At 46.3% G+C, this 15,965-nt stretch overlaps 1 protein-coding gene across 5 annotated transcripts in view; it reads left to right on the top strand.

Moving 5' to 3' along the window:
• SH3KBP1 (SH3 domain containing kinase binding protein 1) overlaps nt 1-15,965 on the top strand; it is a 335,649-nt gene that overhangs the window by 261,104 nt on the left and 58,580 nt on the right. For all 5 annotated transcript variants that reach the window (XM_035000518.1, XM_035000513.1, XM_035000502.1 and 2 more), the window contains one exon: nt 9,033-9,140. In XM_035000518.1, the coding sequence (XP_034856409.1) occupies nt 9,033-9,140 (108 nt within the window). The remainder of the gene's footprint in view (nt 1-9,032; nt 9,141-15,965) is intronic.

The following is a 15,965-nucleotide window of genomic DNA, read 5'->3' as shown; positions in this document are numbered from 1 at the left end:
GTGTTAGGCTTACCCTCCTGCCACAGACAACTTTAAAATTGGACAAAATACATGAACCCACTGTTTTTAGGCGTTGGGTAATACATAGCTCGGGGATGTAATCCTTGGGAAAAGGATTCCACATCAACCCTGGCTTTTTTCCCCCGGGGGCACTTTCTAAATTGCAGCAGAGGGCAGGGGAGCCCCAACAGAAAGCAGAAGACTCATCAGATGGAGGAAACAGAGATCGTAATTCAGGACTGCCAAGGTGACTGGACTTTTCAGGGCAGTGAATTGCTGAGGAGTGAGCTGTACAAAGAAAGGGCTCCAGAAGCCTATATATAGGAGGTTCTTGAGTCTTTTGCCAAATACTACGCTGTGCATCAACAGGGCAAGACTCCACCAGGTCTGGAAAAAAATAAGCCTAGGGGCGTGGGTGGGCTGTGAGCTGAGGGAATATCCCAGAAGTCACCAAGGTTAGGAGATGTTAGAGTTCTGGCCAAGCAGGGTAGAAAAACTTTGCTGAACACACCTGGCATCTAACTGAGAACCCAAAAGAGGCAGTCACAGAAACAGCGCTACCCTAACCTACCCTAACAAAGCTCTAAGCCGTGCCTTGACAGGTCAAGCTGATCCGCAAGTCACTTGCTCGCCATAACAAAACTCGACACTCTTACAAAGAAGACCTCAAAATCCAGTCTCAGCAGTGTCGCTTGCACAGTTGTTGAGAACATCCAGTTATGTATGAAGAAGCAGGAAAATGTGAGGTGTGGTGTTGGGTGGCTTACAGAAGACATGGGGCATTTCTGAATAGTTCTCAGGCATCCGTACATGCTTCGATTCATATTGGCATGACCTAGTGAAGGCTCGATTACTGCCCTTTGTGTGTTCCTCATCCAGTTTTTCATTACCGGTTATATAATATGTAGAATGACAGAAGTAGAAGTTAGTGTTGCAAAGCCTCTAAGTTATTGCCCAATAAAAAGTCAGGATTTTTTACAAGTGAGATAGACTCTTTGAGGTCATGAGTTCCCAGTATCACAAAACAGTGAAAGACTCCCTAAGCCTTGATGATCCTAAGATGTTGACATTTGGAATGTGACATTTTTTTTCCTTTAATTTCTTTCATCAGTGTTTTATAGTTTTTGTAGTATAGGTCCTTCACCTCCTTGGTTAAGATTATTCCTAAATATTTTATTATTTTTGGTGTAACCATGAGTGGGATTGCTTTCTTAATTTCTTTCTGGTACTTCATTGTTAGTGTATAGAAATGCAACATATTTCTGTATATTAATATTTTGTCCTGCAGCCTTACTGAATTCATTTATCAGTTTGAGTAGTTTTTGGTGGAGTCTTTAGGGTTTTCCATACGGAGTATCATGTCATCTGCAAATAGTGGAAGTTTTACTTCTTCCAATACCGATTTGGATGCCTCTTACTACTTTTTTGTTGTCTGATTGCTGTGGCTAGGATATCCAGTACTATGATGAATAGAAGTGGGGACAGTGGACACCCCTGTCTTGTTCCTGACCTTAGGGCAAAGGCTCTCCATTTTTCCCCAATAAGGATGATGTTAGCTGTGGATTTTTCATATAAGGCCTTTATTATGTTGAGGTATGTTCCCTCTAGACCTACTTTGTTGAGAGTTTTTATCATGAATGGATGTTGTACTTTGTCAAATCCTTTTTCTGCATCTGTTGAGATGATCGTATGGCTTTTATCCTTTCTCTCATTAATGCGATGTATCACATTGATTTGTGAATATCAAACCACCCTGGCAATCCAGGAATAAATCCCACTTGATCATGGTGAATGGTTTTTTAATGTGTTGTTGGATTTGTCTTGCTGATATTTTGTTGAGGGTTTTTACATGTATGTTTATCAAGGATATTTATTGGCTTTTTCTGTAGTGCCTTTATCTGGTTTTAGTGTTAGGATGATGCTGGCCTCATAGAATGACTTTGGAAGCTTTCCTTCCTCTTCTATTGTTTGAGAAGAATAGGTATTAACTCCACTTTAAGTGCTTGGTAGAATTCCCCTGTGAAACCATCTGGTCCTGACTTTTGTTTGTTGGGAATTTTTTGATTACTGATTCGATTTCATTGCTGGTAATCAGTCTGTTCAAATTTTCTGTTTCTTCCTGATTCAGTTTTGGGAGGTTATATGTCTCTAGGAATTTGTCCATTTCCTCTAGATTGTCCAGTTTGTTGGCATATAATTTTTCATAATATTCTCTTATAATCTTTTGTATTTCCGTGGCGTCTGTTGTTATTTCTCTTCATTTCTGATTTTATTTATTTGAGTGCTCTCTTTTTCTTGATGAGTCTGGCTAAAGATTTATCCATTTTGTCTATCTTTTCAAAGAACCAGTTCCTGGTTTCATTGATCTGTTCTATTGGGTTTTTTAGTCTGGAATGTGACATTTCCATGAGTGAGTTCGTCTCTGGGGCTGTCTCCTTGGCTTCTCTCATGAACTATGGTCTGCCAGGCATTTCTTCTGACTTTGAGATAGACAGTAGTCGTCTTTTTCCCTCTTACCTCATAAACCATGATGTTGATGAGCCTGCTTTAATAACTAACTTACAGGGATGTTGGAAATTCTGAGGAGATATCCCAGCCATGCAGAATAATTGCATCTCTTGGGGAGGTATTAACAAGCAGAGGCAAAGCTCAGTGCTCCTGGGCTCCGGCTTCTATGGATCTTTCTCTCAAGAGCTCCCCTGAAGCTCCATGCAGAAGATGCTCATTAGTAAATATTAAACGCTGCTTTCTGTATTGCTGGTGGGATGCTGAGGGTGTAAGACCCCTTGGGGACCCTCTGAGGCTCACTTAACAGCCACACTAAAGTGTTCAGCACTCACTTTCTCCTGGAGTGATATCTCAGTCATCGGAGAAGGCCATGAAAATTTTTTTTTCAGCCATGCTGGATAACTTCTGGGAAATTGGGAATTTCTGGGGAATGTGGGGACGGACAGTTGACCACCAAGAGAAGTTACTGAGCAGAGTGCTTTTCTTTTTCATTTGGACCAACGGGTGAACCCATTTTAATCTTTCCATTGTTTGGTTTGATATGTCCATTTGTAAGCTATGCATTCCCTTCTGAACTCAAATATTTGGAACACTTACAGTGTCTGAGAAAATGTGGCCTACATTTTGGAGGTACTTTTTAAGTTGTTTCCACAATTATAAACAAATAATTAATGTGGTACAGACCAACAGGTAAGCCAGATCATATAGATGAAGCTTTCTTTTTTTAATGTGACATTTTTTTTAAGTAATCTCTACACCCAGCGTGGGGCTCGGGCTCACGACCCTGAGGTCATGAGTCACATGCTCTCCTGACTGAGCCAGCCAGACGCCCTTAGATGAAGCTTTCTTGTGTAGCTAATCTATACCTGCCTCTTCCTCATTCAACTTGACCTCACTTTTGATGTTTGAAAGTTGAGAGAGTCCGGGGGAAGATTGGGCCATCCGTCATTGCATCCATTCAGCCAACATTTATTCAGAATTGATAGCCAGGCAATGTTTTAGGTGGTTGGTGGCTGCAGAGGTGTAAAGATAAGATCCTTGTTTTCAAAAAGCTTACCATTTTTGAGAATCTTGCGACTCAAAGTGTATGTAGTCCATGGACCAGCAGGATATGCATCACCCAGAAACCTGTTAGAAATGCTGAATCTCAGACCTGCCCTAGACCTATTGAATCCGAATTGGCATTTTCACAAGATCCCCAAGTGGATAGTATGTGCATTAAAGTTTGAGAAGCAAAAAGTAAATAAATAAAGTTTGAGACGCACTGGTCCAAATCATTGATTGTCAACCTGCATATTAGAAGGACCTGGGGACCTCTAAACAGTGCCGATTTCCTGGTCCCACCCCCTAGAAATTGTGCTTGAATTGGTGTGGGGTGTAGCCCAGGCATTGGGAATTTTAAAAATTCCCCAGGTGATTCTAAATGTGCAGCCAGCTTTGAGAAACCCTAAACTCTTAGGTTGCTTTGCATTCTCGACAAAAGGGTGCCCAAGAAGAGGTTGTGGCTCATTCTTTTAACCAATTTGCAAGCCAGGTGGCAGGTTTGTCTTTTCTCAACAATTGTAACACTGAGACTAGAGGCAGACGCACCAGAGCTGGCCGGTGACTTTCCGCCAACAAGTTGTCCATCAGGGAGCGGCGTCAGCCGGCCCCTGCTGCGGTAGCCGTGGGAAGTGCTGGAATGCTCCAGGCGCATTCGTCAGGGCTCCTCCAGCAGGATCAAGTGGACGAAGGCAGGGCACTGGGGTGTGGGCAAGGCCTCCCTCCTCAGATGCGCCCTGGGGCCTTGGTGTCCCTCTCCTTGGCCTTCTTCCAAGTGTGTAAACTGTGGCCACTGACGGTCTCACCCGAGGATGGTGACAAATGTGTGTGAGCTTAATTCAGAAGATTTCCTGGCCACATTGTTCCTCAGGGTCCCTGGGACCAGTCCACAGAATCACAATAATGATGATAACCACCAGTGGTCGTGTCGCTCTTTACACCTCACCAAGATTTTCCTGTGTGTCAAGAAAGCGAGACGCAGAGTTTTTATAATAGTGGACTGCTTAAGTCTCAGCTGGCCCCAGTTCGCCGTCTTGCCCCTCTCCCTGCGATATCTCCGATAACCCAACATAGCGCAGGACGTGGAAGTAGGGGTACAGCACAGCTAAGGTTCTGTTTACTCATTCCTTCAAAGGAAAAACATCATTTGTTTTTTATAAGGAAAAATACCATATTTTACTCATATATCTGCCTGGTGATGAGGCATAGAGAAACCATTTTGAGGACTTGGTCATAGAAGAGTGAACGTTCTCTGTCAGAAATATCGTTCTTTCCATATTCTGGACTCTTGATGAAGTCCAGGTCTACTTTCCTCTGCTTTCGTGCCATTAGAGCTTATTTCTAATCATCCTTGTTCTGGAAACTTTCATCTACATGCTGATCTCTCACTCTTTCCCACAGCAAACTCCTGCTTCATTCAGAAGCCACCCCCTCACCTGCCTATACTGCCCTGTCTTCGTCGTTATTGGAATCTCAAAATCCACTAGGGCGATCATCATCTTGGGTTACATCTGTGGTCCTGGTGTGATTATTATTAGTGTCCCAGGTTTGAAAAGAATTTAAGTGGTCAGGCTCACATCTGCCAGTATCTTGGCTGCACTGCCTCTCTCCTCACTGGTCGGCTGCTATCTCATTGTCCTGCTTTCACGCACCTCCCGCCATCCTCCTTGGGGCATCCACTCCACCCTGATGACATTCTGGCCTCACAATTCACTGACCAACTGTCTCTCCATTCTGCTCCTGCCACTCGCAGGTGCCATCTTGCCTCACATCTCACATCACTGTTCAGTAGATGTTGGTTGGGAGCCCCCTGGGAGCCAGACACTGCCTTCACCCTAAGTGCCAGTTCTTGAATGTTCTCTTCCAGGACCCCAGCTTCCCACTCTCCCTCTTCCCTTCCTTCATGCTTCGTGATCCTGCCTTTGACCTTTCTCATTGCCTTGGTTCACCCCTCATTCTCTCTTTTCAGGCTACCTGGTTTTTCTTGGTCCCACTTGTTTTTAAATCTGGCCTGGCACTCCTGCCGGTATTTCTGCACCATAGTGATTCACTGTCTGCCCCTCATACTAGGCTCTGGGCTCCAGAGCCCTGTAAGGACATCATGATTTTCTGTTTACCCCTGAATTCCTCTGCTATCCTGCATGTTTTCAGTCCTCAGTAAATAAATTGAATTTGCTGCTCTTTTACACTTCCAGAAACACAGCCCTCATACGACTAATTGTCTCTTCATCTCTGCCATCAGAAGGCTTGTTCTTTTGCCTGGTTTGTTGAAGAGGGGGTATTTCCGCTTCTCATTTTGCTGTCAGAATTGTTCCTGTTTTCCTTAAATTAGCTTCTCTTGCTAGGGGGTAAGAAGCGCCCTGGTTCTCTATCAGTCTCTGTCCCACTTCAGGTACCTTTCTGTCCTGAAGCAGTCACTTTCCTCTGTGTCCTAAGACACACTGGCTGTTTTCTTTTTGGAACGTGCTCATCTCATCCACGAGCCTAGTATTTGTCCTCCTACCAATCAGAACAGTAAGACAGATTGTGCTCTACCTTCATGTTTTCCCTCTCTTACCTTGAATTACACAATGATTAGTACTGTTAATGTTTTCCTTAAGAAGCTGAGTAGAGATGAGCCATCCAAGCCATTCTCCACTGATGGGAGATATAATAAATATGTCATATACACTGTTTTGCCCTGTAGGCATGTATGAGTTCTGGATTCTGGTTCTATTCTGGATATGCTTCTGCTTATTAAAATTTTCTTCATTGTTTTTCTCACATATGAAGGAAAAGGCTTCGTTACAATGATTCTTGGGTTACTGCTTGCAGAAGATTAAGGTGAGGCATGGATTTGCATCAGTCGGAAAATTTGGAAGAAAGCTTTTGAAACTAAACAATATTTGAGTGCCTTTTTTGGATGTAATTCTGTATCAGGTGCTCTGAAATGAATGTGCAGGGAAGTTCAGTCCTCACGTAAGCAAACCCTTTGCACATGAAAAGATTTAAGATTGTTTGAAAAGCTGTTAATGACTGTCTCCTCTTTGGTACCAGAGCTCTTGGTTGATACCTTTATCCAAAAGGACCTGGTATAATATTGTGTGTGGGTCTTTCACATAAGTCTCTAAGCTCCCTGGAGTTAGGGATCGTGTTCTTGGCAGGTTTAACGTCTGGTGCCTACAGAAGGAACTTAAATATACTTGGCATTTCATAGATGTTTGTTGAATTGAATATCATGAAGTGCAAATTAACACAGTTGTGAGTGTTCAAGAAAAGATAAAGCATTCATCATTATCACTTTCCTAAAGGTGAGTTTCAAGTTGGGTTTGAGGAGAAGAGGACTTGTCCGGAAAAAGGAGAGAAAAAAAGGTGCCAGGCATTTCCTCAAAAGCAGAGCCTTCTGGATTGAAAGATTTAATTTCTAAGGATTAAAAGTAAAGGCATGTCACCCCCTACTCCTTCGCAAGATTTTCTGGTATTGTTGATGACGAGATCTTCTCAGAGTTGGAAGAACATCAGAAGCCATCATACTCTGCCACCACCATCCCCGTTCATGAATCCCTTCTGTGGGGACTGATGTTAGATTGTTTAGGGAGTGATGTGACATGACAGGACCAGAATACTTACCTGGGCTTCTCTTGTGTCATTCTCCAAGAAAGAGAAGCATTCTCTCGTGTTGTCTTTTGAACCTTGGTTTGTTCTGGGTAAATCTGAACTTGATGCTTCAAGTGTCTGTTTTTTGCTGTTGGTCAGGACTAGAATTTACCATCTGTGATTAAGGATCCATTTCTAAAACCTATGTCCTCTTCTAAAGAGTCCATTTATCTTTGCAACAGATATTGCTGGGAGAAGGGAGGTGGTGTTCATTCACTTCTCACCTGAGGTGGGCCCTCTCTTATGTAAAAATCATCATGAGTTAAGGTAGATTGAGGCAGGAGATCACAATGTTTCTGTACCATATTTCAGGAGATCACAGAACTCAGGGTTAGAAAAAGTCCTCATTGATTCCACAAATACTTATTATATTGGGCATGGTGTGGTGGGCTGGGGGCATAATGGTCAAAAGGCCAGATATGTTCCTCGCCTTGCTAAGATGTATGATCTCACATATGCTGTGGCCCTCCAGGGGTCTACAGCAGGGCCCTAGGCCAGCTTCATATCTGCTGCTTGAGCCCTCCTGGCCCCTTCCCCACCCCTACTGGTGTTGGGGAGGACCGTGAGTGTCTCTCCATGGGCCCTGAACACGATCTCCTCACTTTGTTGAGCATGCCCCACTTCAGACGTAACTTTAAAAGTCCTACGTGTTACTAGCTTTTTTTTTGGAAAGCCTCTGCTCATTTTTGGCTGTGGCAGGAATTGTTGATCACAGTCTGAGAATTGGGTTTTTACTCAAGGACGTGTACCCAAGAGCAGTGTGTGTACATTGTTCATATACTGGGCAGGAAGAAATGCCCAAGTGAGGAGGTTTGCGGTAGGCCAGGTGAGTCTTGGATTAGGGTAGTAGAAGTGGATTTGGAGCCAGAGGACAAATGTGAGGTATATTATAAAACTAGAGGGCGCGTTCTGCATGGAGCACTGGGTGTTATACGCAAACAATGAATCATGGAACACTACATCAAAAACTAATGATGCAATGTACGGTGATTAACATTAACAATAAAAAATTAAAAAAAAAACAAAACCTAGAGCAAATTGGCCTTCCAGCCAATTGGATGTGGGGTAAAATAGAAATGGTTCTGTGGCATGAGGTTGAAGACCCAGGAGAACCATGAGGCTGTTAGGCTCGGGACAGAAGCTTGGCACAGGCCAAACTCTCATGCTCTCCCTGGCGCCTGGCACAAAATAGGCGTTCAATAAACATCTGACGAGTGAAAGAACAGAATAGGGAGTATTTAAAGGGCAGCAGGTTTGATCTGGAAGAATGAATAGATTTATTCTTTCATTTAGTAAGCGAACATTGAGTTCTGTAAGGTGGGGGAAGGGCTTTTCATGATGACAGCCGTGCCCCATCACCACGGAGAGGAGAAGGTCAGGAAGAGCAGTGCATTTACGAGCTTGCCAGAAGTGTGATATTTCTTATGCTTGGCTGACTGTCGCAAAGTCCTTTTTAATTTCCATAAGCTTTGTGACAGGCTAATCAAAGAGAACATTTGTGCATGTGGTATTTCCTAAAGCATGTTTGCAGTTAATGAAATAATTTTATTTCAGCAAAAATAAGATGAAGAAAATACATATCCTCCCATCTTTAAAGAAAAGCAGATCGGATTAATGCGGGACATCTGACGGCAGCACTGGGCTCTGAGTCCCAACCAGCAGCTCGAGCACACTTGCGCTTTTGTTCTCCCATCTGACTTGGAGATTTGTGCTCACTTCGTCTCATTAGCCACTGTTGTGTTGATAGTGGCCTCAGGGAAAGGGCCTCCACTCTCTCTAACAGCGGTGTGGGACCTCGCCGGAGGGTACTTGCCCCATTTCTCACTCTCTGCTCTCCCGTCTCCTAGGACTGCATCGATGTGGGCTGGTGGGAAGGAGAACTCAACGGCAGACGAGGAGTGTTCCCTGATAACTTCGTGAAGCTTCTTCCACCTGACTTTGAAAAGGAGGGCAATGTAAGTTTCCTGGCCTTGAGGTCAGCACTCCACATGCTGTCAGAATGGTGGCTTCCATGGTGGGTCTGGGATACTGGGTGAGGGGAGTTTAGTGGACCATTGAAGAGCACTGGCATTTTAGTTCAGTGGATCTGGTTTCTGAGCCCTTGGCTGTTCTGTAGGCTGGGCATGAGTGTGAACGAGTTAATTACCTTCCACCACCCTCAGTTTGCTCATCTGACAGCTGGTCACCGTGATCCTTATTCTGGTGTTGTTGCATGAATAAATAAGATAATGTGTGGAAAGCACTTGGTGTGGTGCCTGGAACATATAAGCATCCAAATGACAAGAACTCTCGGGTGCTCCGTTTGGTAAGAGGACTGCCTGCATCCTGTGTGGCATTGTCCCTTGGAGGTGGTGAAGTGCCCAATACTGTGGAAGTGGCTGAGAAGCACATTGTGAAGCTGAGGACGCAGAGGGAGGCCACTGATGTTCTTACACTGTGTGTGTACATATGTGGACATGTATACACACATTTGTCCATATGTGTATTCGCATACACCTCTGATCTGTTTTCTCTTTGTGGGGACCCATTTTCCAATGCTGTTGTTTCAGTGAGCCAGTCCATCTTTGCCTCGCTCCAGGTGTATTGTCTCTCTGATGAGGATGGAACAAGAAAGTTGAAAAGTTAGAAGCACTTGATGTTATAAGGGGACAGCAGTTTGGTCTTTTCCATTCTGCGCTGCATCTCAGGGCTCTTTGCTCAGGCTTTCACTTGACTTCTGCCTGCCTTTCTGGACTGGTTCCTGTTTATGCCTGTTGGGGCACTGCTACTGGACCATGAACCTAACCTTGAACCATGACCGTTCTTATGGAGCTGACGTTTATGAAGGATAGCTACACATTGGTGGATTGGTTGCTAAGGATACTAAACAGCATTGATGGTGTATGTACGGCCTAGATGAACGAATGTGATGGTTCAAGAAGCTGCATGGTGTTGGTACCCACCAAGATCATGTCCCATAGATCTTTAGATTGGTTTGAAGCCTAGGGCCACACCCTAGGATATCCCAAAAGGATAGCTTGTTTCCTATATTGTTTAGCTGAAGAATGTTCCGTTCCACACGTATTATTCTCTCTCGGAACTGAGTTTGGGGTTCAGAGAATCTGGATTCTGCTTCCTGGTGTTTTCTATATCCCTGACTCTTAGTGCTGGTCCATGGGCCACACTTTATCAGTGTTACCTGGAGCTTGTTAGAAATACTCAGACCCCATCCTAGACCTGGGGCATCAGAACCTGCTTTGTAACAAGATCCTCCAGCGAACCGTTCACACGTTCCAGATGGGGAAGTGCTGGTAGAGAAGCAGGTATCTGTTTAAGTGGTGACAGCTCCACCTTCCAGTTCCTGACCATATTTTAGGAGGGGAATAAATTCTCAGAACAGAGAAGAGCTTGCCATTCAAGAAAAAATTTCCAGCAAGCAAAATCATTTGAGCCATTTTTCTTGGATGATCGAAGTGTGGTGGCCTATCAGTTGATAGAATCCAGCCCTGAGCAAAACAGATGCTAACGTTTAATACTGACTGGACAGTAAACGTTGTGAAACAAGAGGACACGGGAGTGGGGTGTGGCAACCGTTTATAATGCTCGTGACTCCAGGCTGTAGCATCGGCTGGACCTGGGCTTGCATCATGGCCCCGTCACTTACCTGTTCTGCTCAAGGTCACCTCACTGGATGTGTCTGAGCCTCAGTATCTTCATCTATAAAACTGCGAGAAGAATTGCGCCTATGCTGTTGAACTGTTGAGAAGATAGGAATTCTTCAGCATGGCGCCGGCGCTTGGTAAAGGCCCCACGTACGCTAACTCTTCCCGCCTTTGTAATTACTGTTCGCACGAGTGTGGGAAGGCTCCAGCTGAAACTGGGCAGTAATGATAGAAGTCAGACTCTGGTTCATCTTGCTTCAGCTGGTCAAATCAACACAGTTATCTTGATGTCTTTACGAGCTTCCCTGGGAATCCAAATGCATCTGAGAACTTTGACGAGTACTTTAGAAACTATACCTATAGAGACAAGTGGGCGCAGAATGGCATAATCTTCATGTTGTTTCTCGTATTTGTTTCAGGACCTGCTACCTGGCAGTTATGTTTTATGTTTATTTATTCACCCGCTGTGTGTGTGTTGGGTTCCTTCTCTTGGGCTAGCCACCGTGCTGGTTGATAAGGACGGAGGGTCCACGCAGTTGCTGCCCTGGTGGGTGTAGAGTTGGGCAGCAGGTCTGATGTTCAGGGTCATAGAGACCTGCTGGACCTTTCCAAAAGGACATTGAGGGTGGGCCTCTTCCAGGGAGTATGGAGGGGAGAGGGCCGTCCAGACTGCGTGTTTGACCCTTCTCGCCGATCTTTGCAAGCCTGGTAAAAGGTGTTCACGTCCTGAAGCACTGGGAAGACCTTCCTGGTGACTCCTCTCCCTGTGGCCAAGGAATCTTAGCCAGCATGCTGTCCTGCTGGCCATTTGCCACCTTCCCTGTTCTGAGGGAGGTAGTATGATTTTGAAGGCTAAGCTAAAATCTGGATAATTCTTTTAACAAATGGGCCACGTCTGTGGTTGCCTACATTATGGCACCTTGCTTTCTAGTTCCCAGTCACATTTTAGTGGGGCAATAAATATACCAGGTGAGAGAGATTCCATGGCATACTCTTCCAGAAGCTCTGCTCTGTTACATAAGGTATTAAGGGAAGACTTCCACCAAGAGAGTGAAGTTGTCAGTGAGGAGTGGACTCAGCTTGCTCATTGAGGCATGCACGCCCTCTGGGGCCCCGTGGGCATCTCTCCAACCTCAGACAAGCAGCCACCATCTCTTGGATAGGTCTTTTAACCTTGTCCCTAAGAATAAGAAAACGGCAGGGGGAAACAACAGTCAAACCTGTCAAAGTAATACCTACAGCTGAGAAGTGATTGTATAATGCGACATTTAGCTTTCAGAGAATTTAAAGTATTACATCCTTTTCATCCCTTCTGGCCCACAAAACCAGCCACCCAGCTTTGCATCGGCTGCTCTACCAGCCTTTATCGCTGCATGCAGAGTGTTGGTGAGCTGGTGACAGTGTGACAGGAGCCAGGGCTGTTGTTTGCTGAGCTGGCTGTGTGAAGATGATTAGAATCATTAACACAAATGCACTGTGTGAATGACAGAGTCTGAAACATTATTCTGCCACCAGTTTCAGCACATGTCATCTTGTCTTGCCAGTGGCTGAGGCTGCAGCCATTCACCCAGAAAGGAGGACGGTCTGGGATGATTGGGGTAGACAGCAGCAAACAGCATTTATTCAGCAGCAGACTTCTCGAAGCAGTAGGCATCACCAAAGCATTCTGACGAGGCTGGCTCTTTTCTGCGGCGGCTCGGTACGGACTCAGGTGGTTACCACAGAGCCTTTTGGAATTTCCTGGAGGGCTTTCTTTCAGAGAGCCCTCAGCAGATTCTCTCTCACTAGGTGCCAAACGCTCTGGGGCTTTCTCTCAAGATGTTCCCTGGTGGGGAGAGCACCCCGTGATCTCTTGGTGCATATTTTAGAGCAATTATGTAAGCTATTTATGAGAGAACATAGATTCAATGGTTGTCGGTTTATTTTGAGACTTGACAGTAAAACTGAATATCAAAATGGAAAGATTAAATATTCCGAGAGCTCTAGTGAAGCAATGCACATGCTCTGCCATCATTATTGAAGGAAAATGGGGAACTTGAACTCTCAAGAACAGCAGAAAACTTCCCAGTGTCATTGAAAAAAAAAAAATAGAATAGATATTCTGAACGATAATGCTCCTGAAGGATTGCTTTTTAGGAAAAAGTCGCAGGCTCTAGAGTCTTGAAGAGAAACTGTTCAAATTACCCGAAGGCGATGTTACTGTTCTCATGTCCATCGACACGGAGGACCCTTCTGAGTTTGTCTACCATGTCAAGAACCAGGGTGTTGCGAAGGTTCCCATAGCGAATGTTCTGCAGCGGAGGGTCCGCCGCTCAGGGGCACAGAAACCTTCCCTCAAAGATTTCTAAAGGTGCCTGTGGCTGCGATGCCGGCTCCCGTTTGCCAGCTCACAGAGCCTGACCCGGCGAGCAGGCTGCCAGCTTACTGATTGCAACGAGAACTGAAGGGTCAGCCAGCCTGGAGCACGCGGGTCTGCCTGCCCAGGGCGCTTGCTCCAGCTTCTACAGGAAACCGCGTTTGCTGGGTGCTTTCTGCGGGAGCTGGCGCCTCTCACGCAGGCCCTTGCAGGTGCACCGGAGGGAAGGGCGTGCGCCCGGGAGCTGTGCGCTGAACTCCGCCAACCCCGGAGGCTGCTCGCGAGCGCACGGCACCTTCGGCCTCAGCAACCCTCTCCACGGCTCTCGGGGTTCACAGCTGAGTGGACCCTTCTTGTTCGCTGTCGATCTCCAGACACGCTGTGGTGCAATCAAGTACGTTTCCCACACTCTCAGTTATGGTTGAGTGCCAACCTTAAGATCACGCAGCAGTTCAGTAGGGTCCAACCTTTTACAGGAAAGGAAGACTCGCTTGATTCCCACAAGGGCTAGTCTGCTGGAGGGGGATCTTGCCGGTGTAACTGTGACTACATTCTCTTTACTGCGTTCCTAGGAGGTCCCTTACCTTAGCCCCCATCGTCTGACAACCCAGTTTATAAAACCGACTCAACCCAAATTTTCTTTGTTCCTAGTCATGTCTGGTTCATCTTGCTTCAGCTGGTCAAATCAACACAGTTATCTTGATGTCTTTACGAGCTTCCCTGGGAATCCAAATGCATCTGAGAACTTTGACGAGTACTTTAGAAACTATACCTACAGAGACAAGTGGGCACAGAATGGCATAATCTTCATGTTGTTTCTCGTATTTGTTTCAGGACCTGCTACCTGGCAGTTATGTTTTATGTTTATTTATTCACCCGCTGTGTGTGTGTTGGGTTCCTTCTCTTGGGCTAGCCACCGTGCTGGTTGATAAGGACGGAGGGTCCACGCAGTTGCTGCCCTGGTGGGTGTAGAGTTGGGCAGCAGGTCTGATGTTCAGGGTCATAGAGACCTGCTGGACCTTTCCGAAAGGACATTGAGGGTGGGCCTCTTCCAGGGAGTATGGAGGGGAGAGGGCCGTCCAGACTGCGTGTTTGACCCTTCTCGCCGATCTTTGCAAGCCTGGTAAAAGGCCTTTTGAGAACCAATACTTCTAGTTTCTAAAGATGTCCAATGAATTAGTTCCCCCAAAAATAGTCTTCCGAAGAGAAATAAATAGGTGCTTCTAATAAGCAGCACTGTGAAAAAAAAAAATTCACCTCCAACCTTGTCTGTACATGTGGTTTTCTGCAGAGATGGGGACTAGTCAAGGCACTAATGTCACCCAAGCATGACCTAATGGCGGAGCCCTAACTGAGCTTCCCTGAAGTAGCCTGGATGGCCTCCTTCTCCCTTCTCTGCTGGTACTTACAGCCCGTACTCTCTCAGCTGAGCACCTCATTCAGTTGTACCCTTGCCTGAAGTGCTTCTCTGTCATCGCTCCATCCGAACTGTCATCTCTTTGAAGGCAGAGCCCGTGTCCCAAGCTTCTCCTTCATGGGGCCCGAAAGTGTGTGTCTTAGTTCAGGCTGCTGTAACAGAATACTATAGACTGGGTGGTTTATAAACAAAGGACTTTATTTCTCACAATCCGGACACTGGGAAGTCCAAGATCAAGGTGCCAGCAGATGTGGCATCTGTCTAGTGAAGGTCTGCTTCCTGGTTCGTAGATGGCTGTGCCCTCACTCGGCAGAAGAGATAGGGTAGCTCTCTGGGGTCTCTTCTCTAAGGGCACTAATCTCATCTATGAGGGTGCCACCCTCATGACCCAGTCACCCCCCCAAAGGCAACACCTCAGCACACCACCACATTGGGGATTAGGTTCCACCATAGGAATTTTGGGTCCATTCAGTGCACAAACATGCAGCCCATAGCAGCATGCTTGATACACGGTTGGCTCTCAGGACTCGCCTGTCCTTTGGTCGTTTGGTGACCGGGTGTACCTTCCCTTCCTTCAGCCCCTCCCCTCCTACTTACTGCTCTCTCCCGCGCTAGCATGAAAGGGGAAGGTGCGGGGGGCGCGGGTAGGGAGAAGCTGGACATGGGGGAGCTCGGGTTTTTCTATCTAGAAGTGAGGTCTGGGCATGGAGTCAAGGCATCACTTTACAGTGGGCGGAGGGAGCAGGGGCATGAGACAAGGGGGTAAAGTGTGAGAGCATCTTGGGGAGAAGCCAAATACCGAGACCTGTGTGATTCCCCAGTAGGCTAGCAGTCTGGATGGGCCCAGGGATGCAGGCCACCAGGCCAAAGGTTAAGGAGAGGAAACTCAAGAGAGACCCTGCTGAGATCAGGTTTTTGTGGTGGCCCCCGGGGACCTCCTGTGCTAGGGACGCTGTAGAGCGCAGAGGGGCCCTTACAGGTGCTGTAATCACCCGGAGCGTAGCCCCAGCTGCACTCTTCGAAGGTGTTGCCAATCCACCAGGGACAGGGAAGCAAAGGGCAGAGTGGAGGCCTTCGTGTGTTTCTAGATCCATGAGAGGTGCCCTGGTCAGGAACTGTCCATTTTTGTCCCCTCTCTAGCCTCACACAGACAACTCTAGAGAACTTAGCTGGATGCCTGGAGGAGGGCTTCCCAAGGCTGAAAATCAAGCTAAGATTTGCTTCCAGAACCTTACCATATTCCTCTAACAAAGCGCCCCCCTCAAGTGTACCCAGCCATCAGGAGTACGCTCCTCTGGTTATTCTCAGCAAACCACATGTGTGGGGCCAGAGCTCTGAAGGCAAGAGGCCAAGTGGCAAATCAAAC

Source organism: Mirounga leonina, unplaced genomic scaffold (genome assembly GCF_011800145.1).
Source record: "Mirounga leonina isolate KUSES-001 unplaced genomic scaffold, KU_Mleo_1.0 Mir_101595, whole genome shotgun sequence".
In the NCBI taxonomy this organism is placed as follows: domain Eukaryota; kingdom Metazoa; phylum Chordata; class Mammalia; order Carnivora; family Phocidae; genus Mirounga; species Mirounga leonina.
This window is presented reverse-complemented; position numbering and strand designations above follow the sequence as displayed.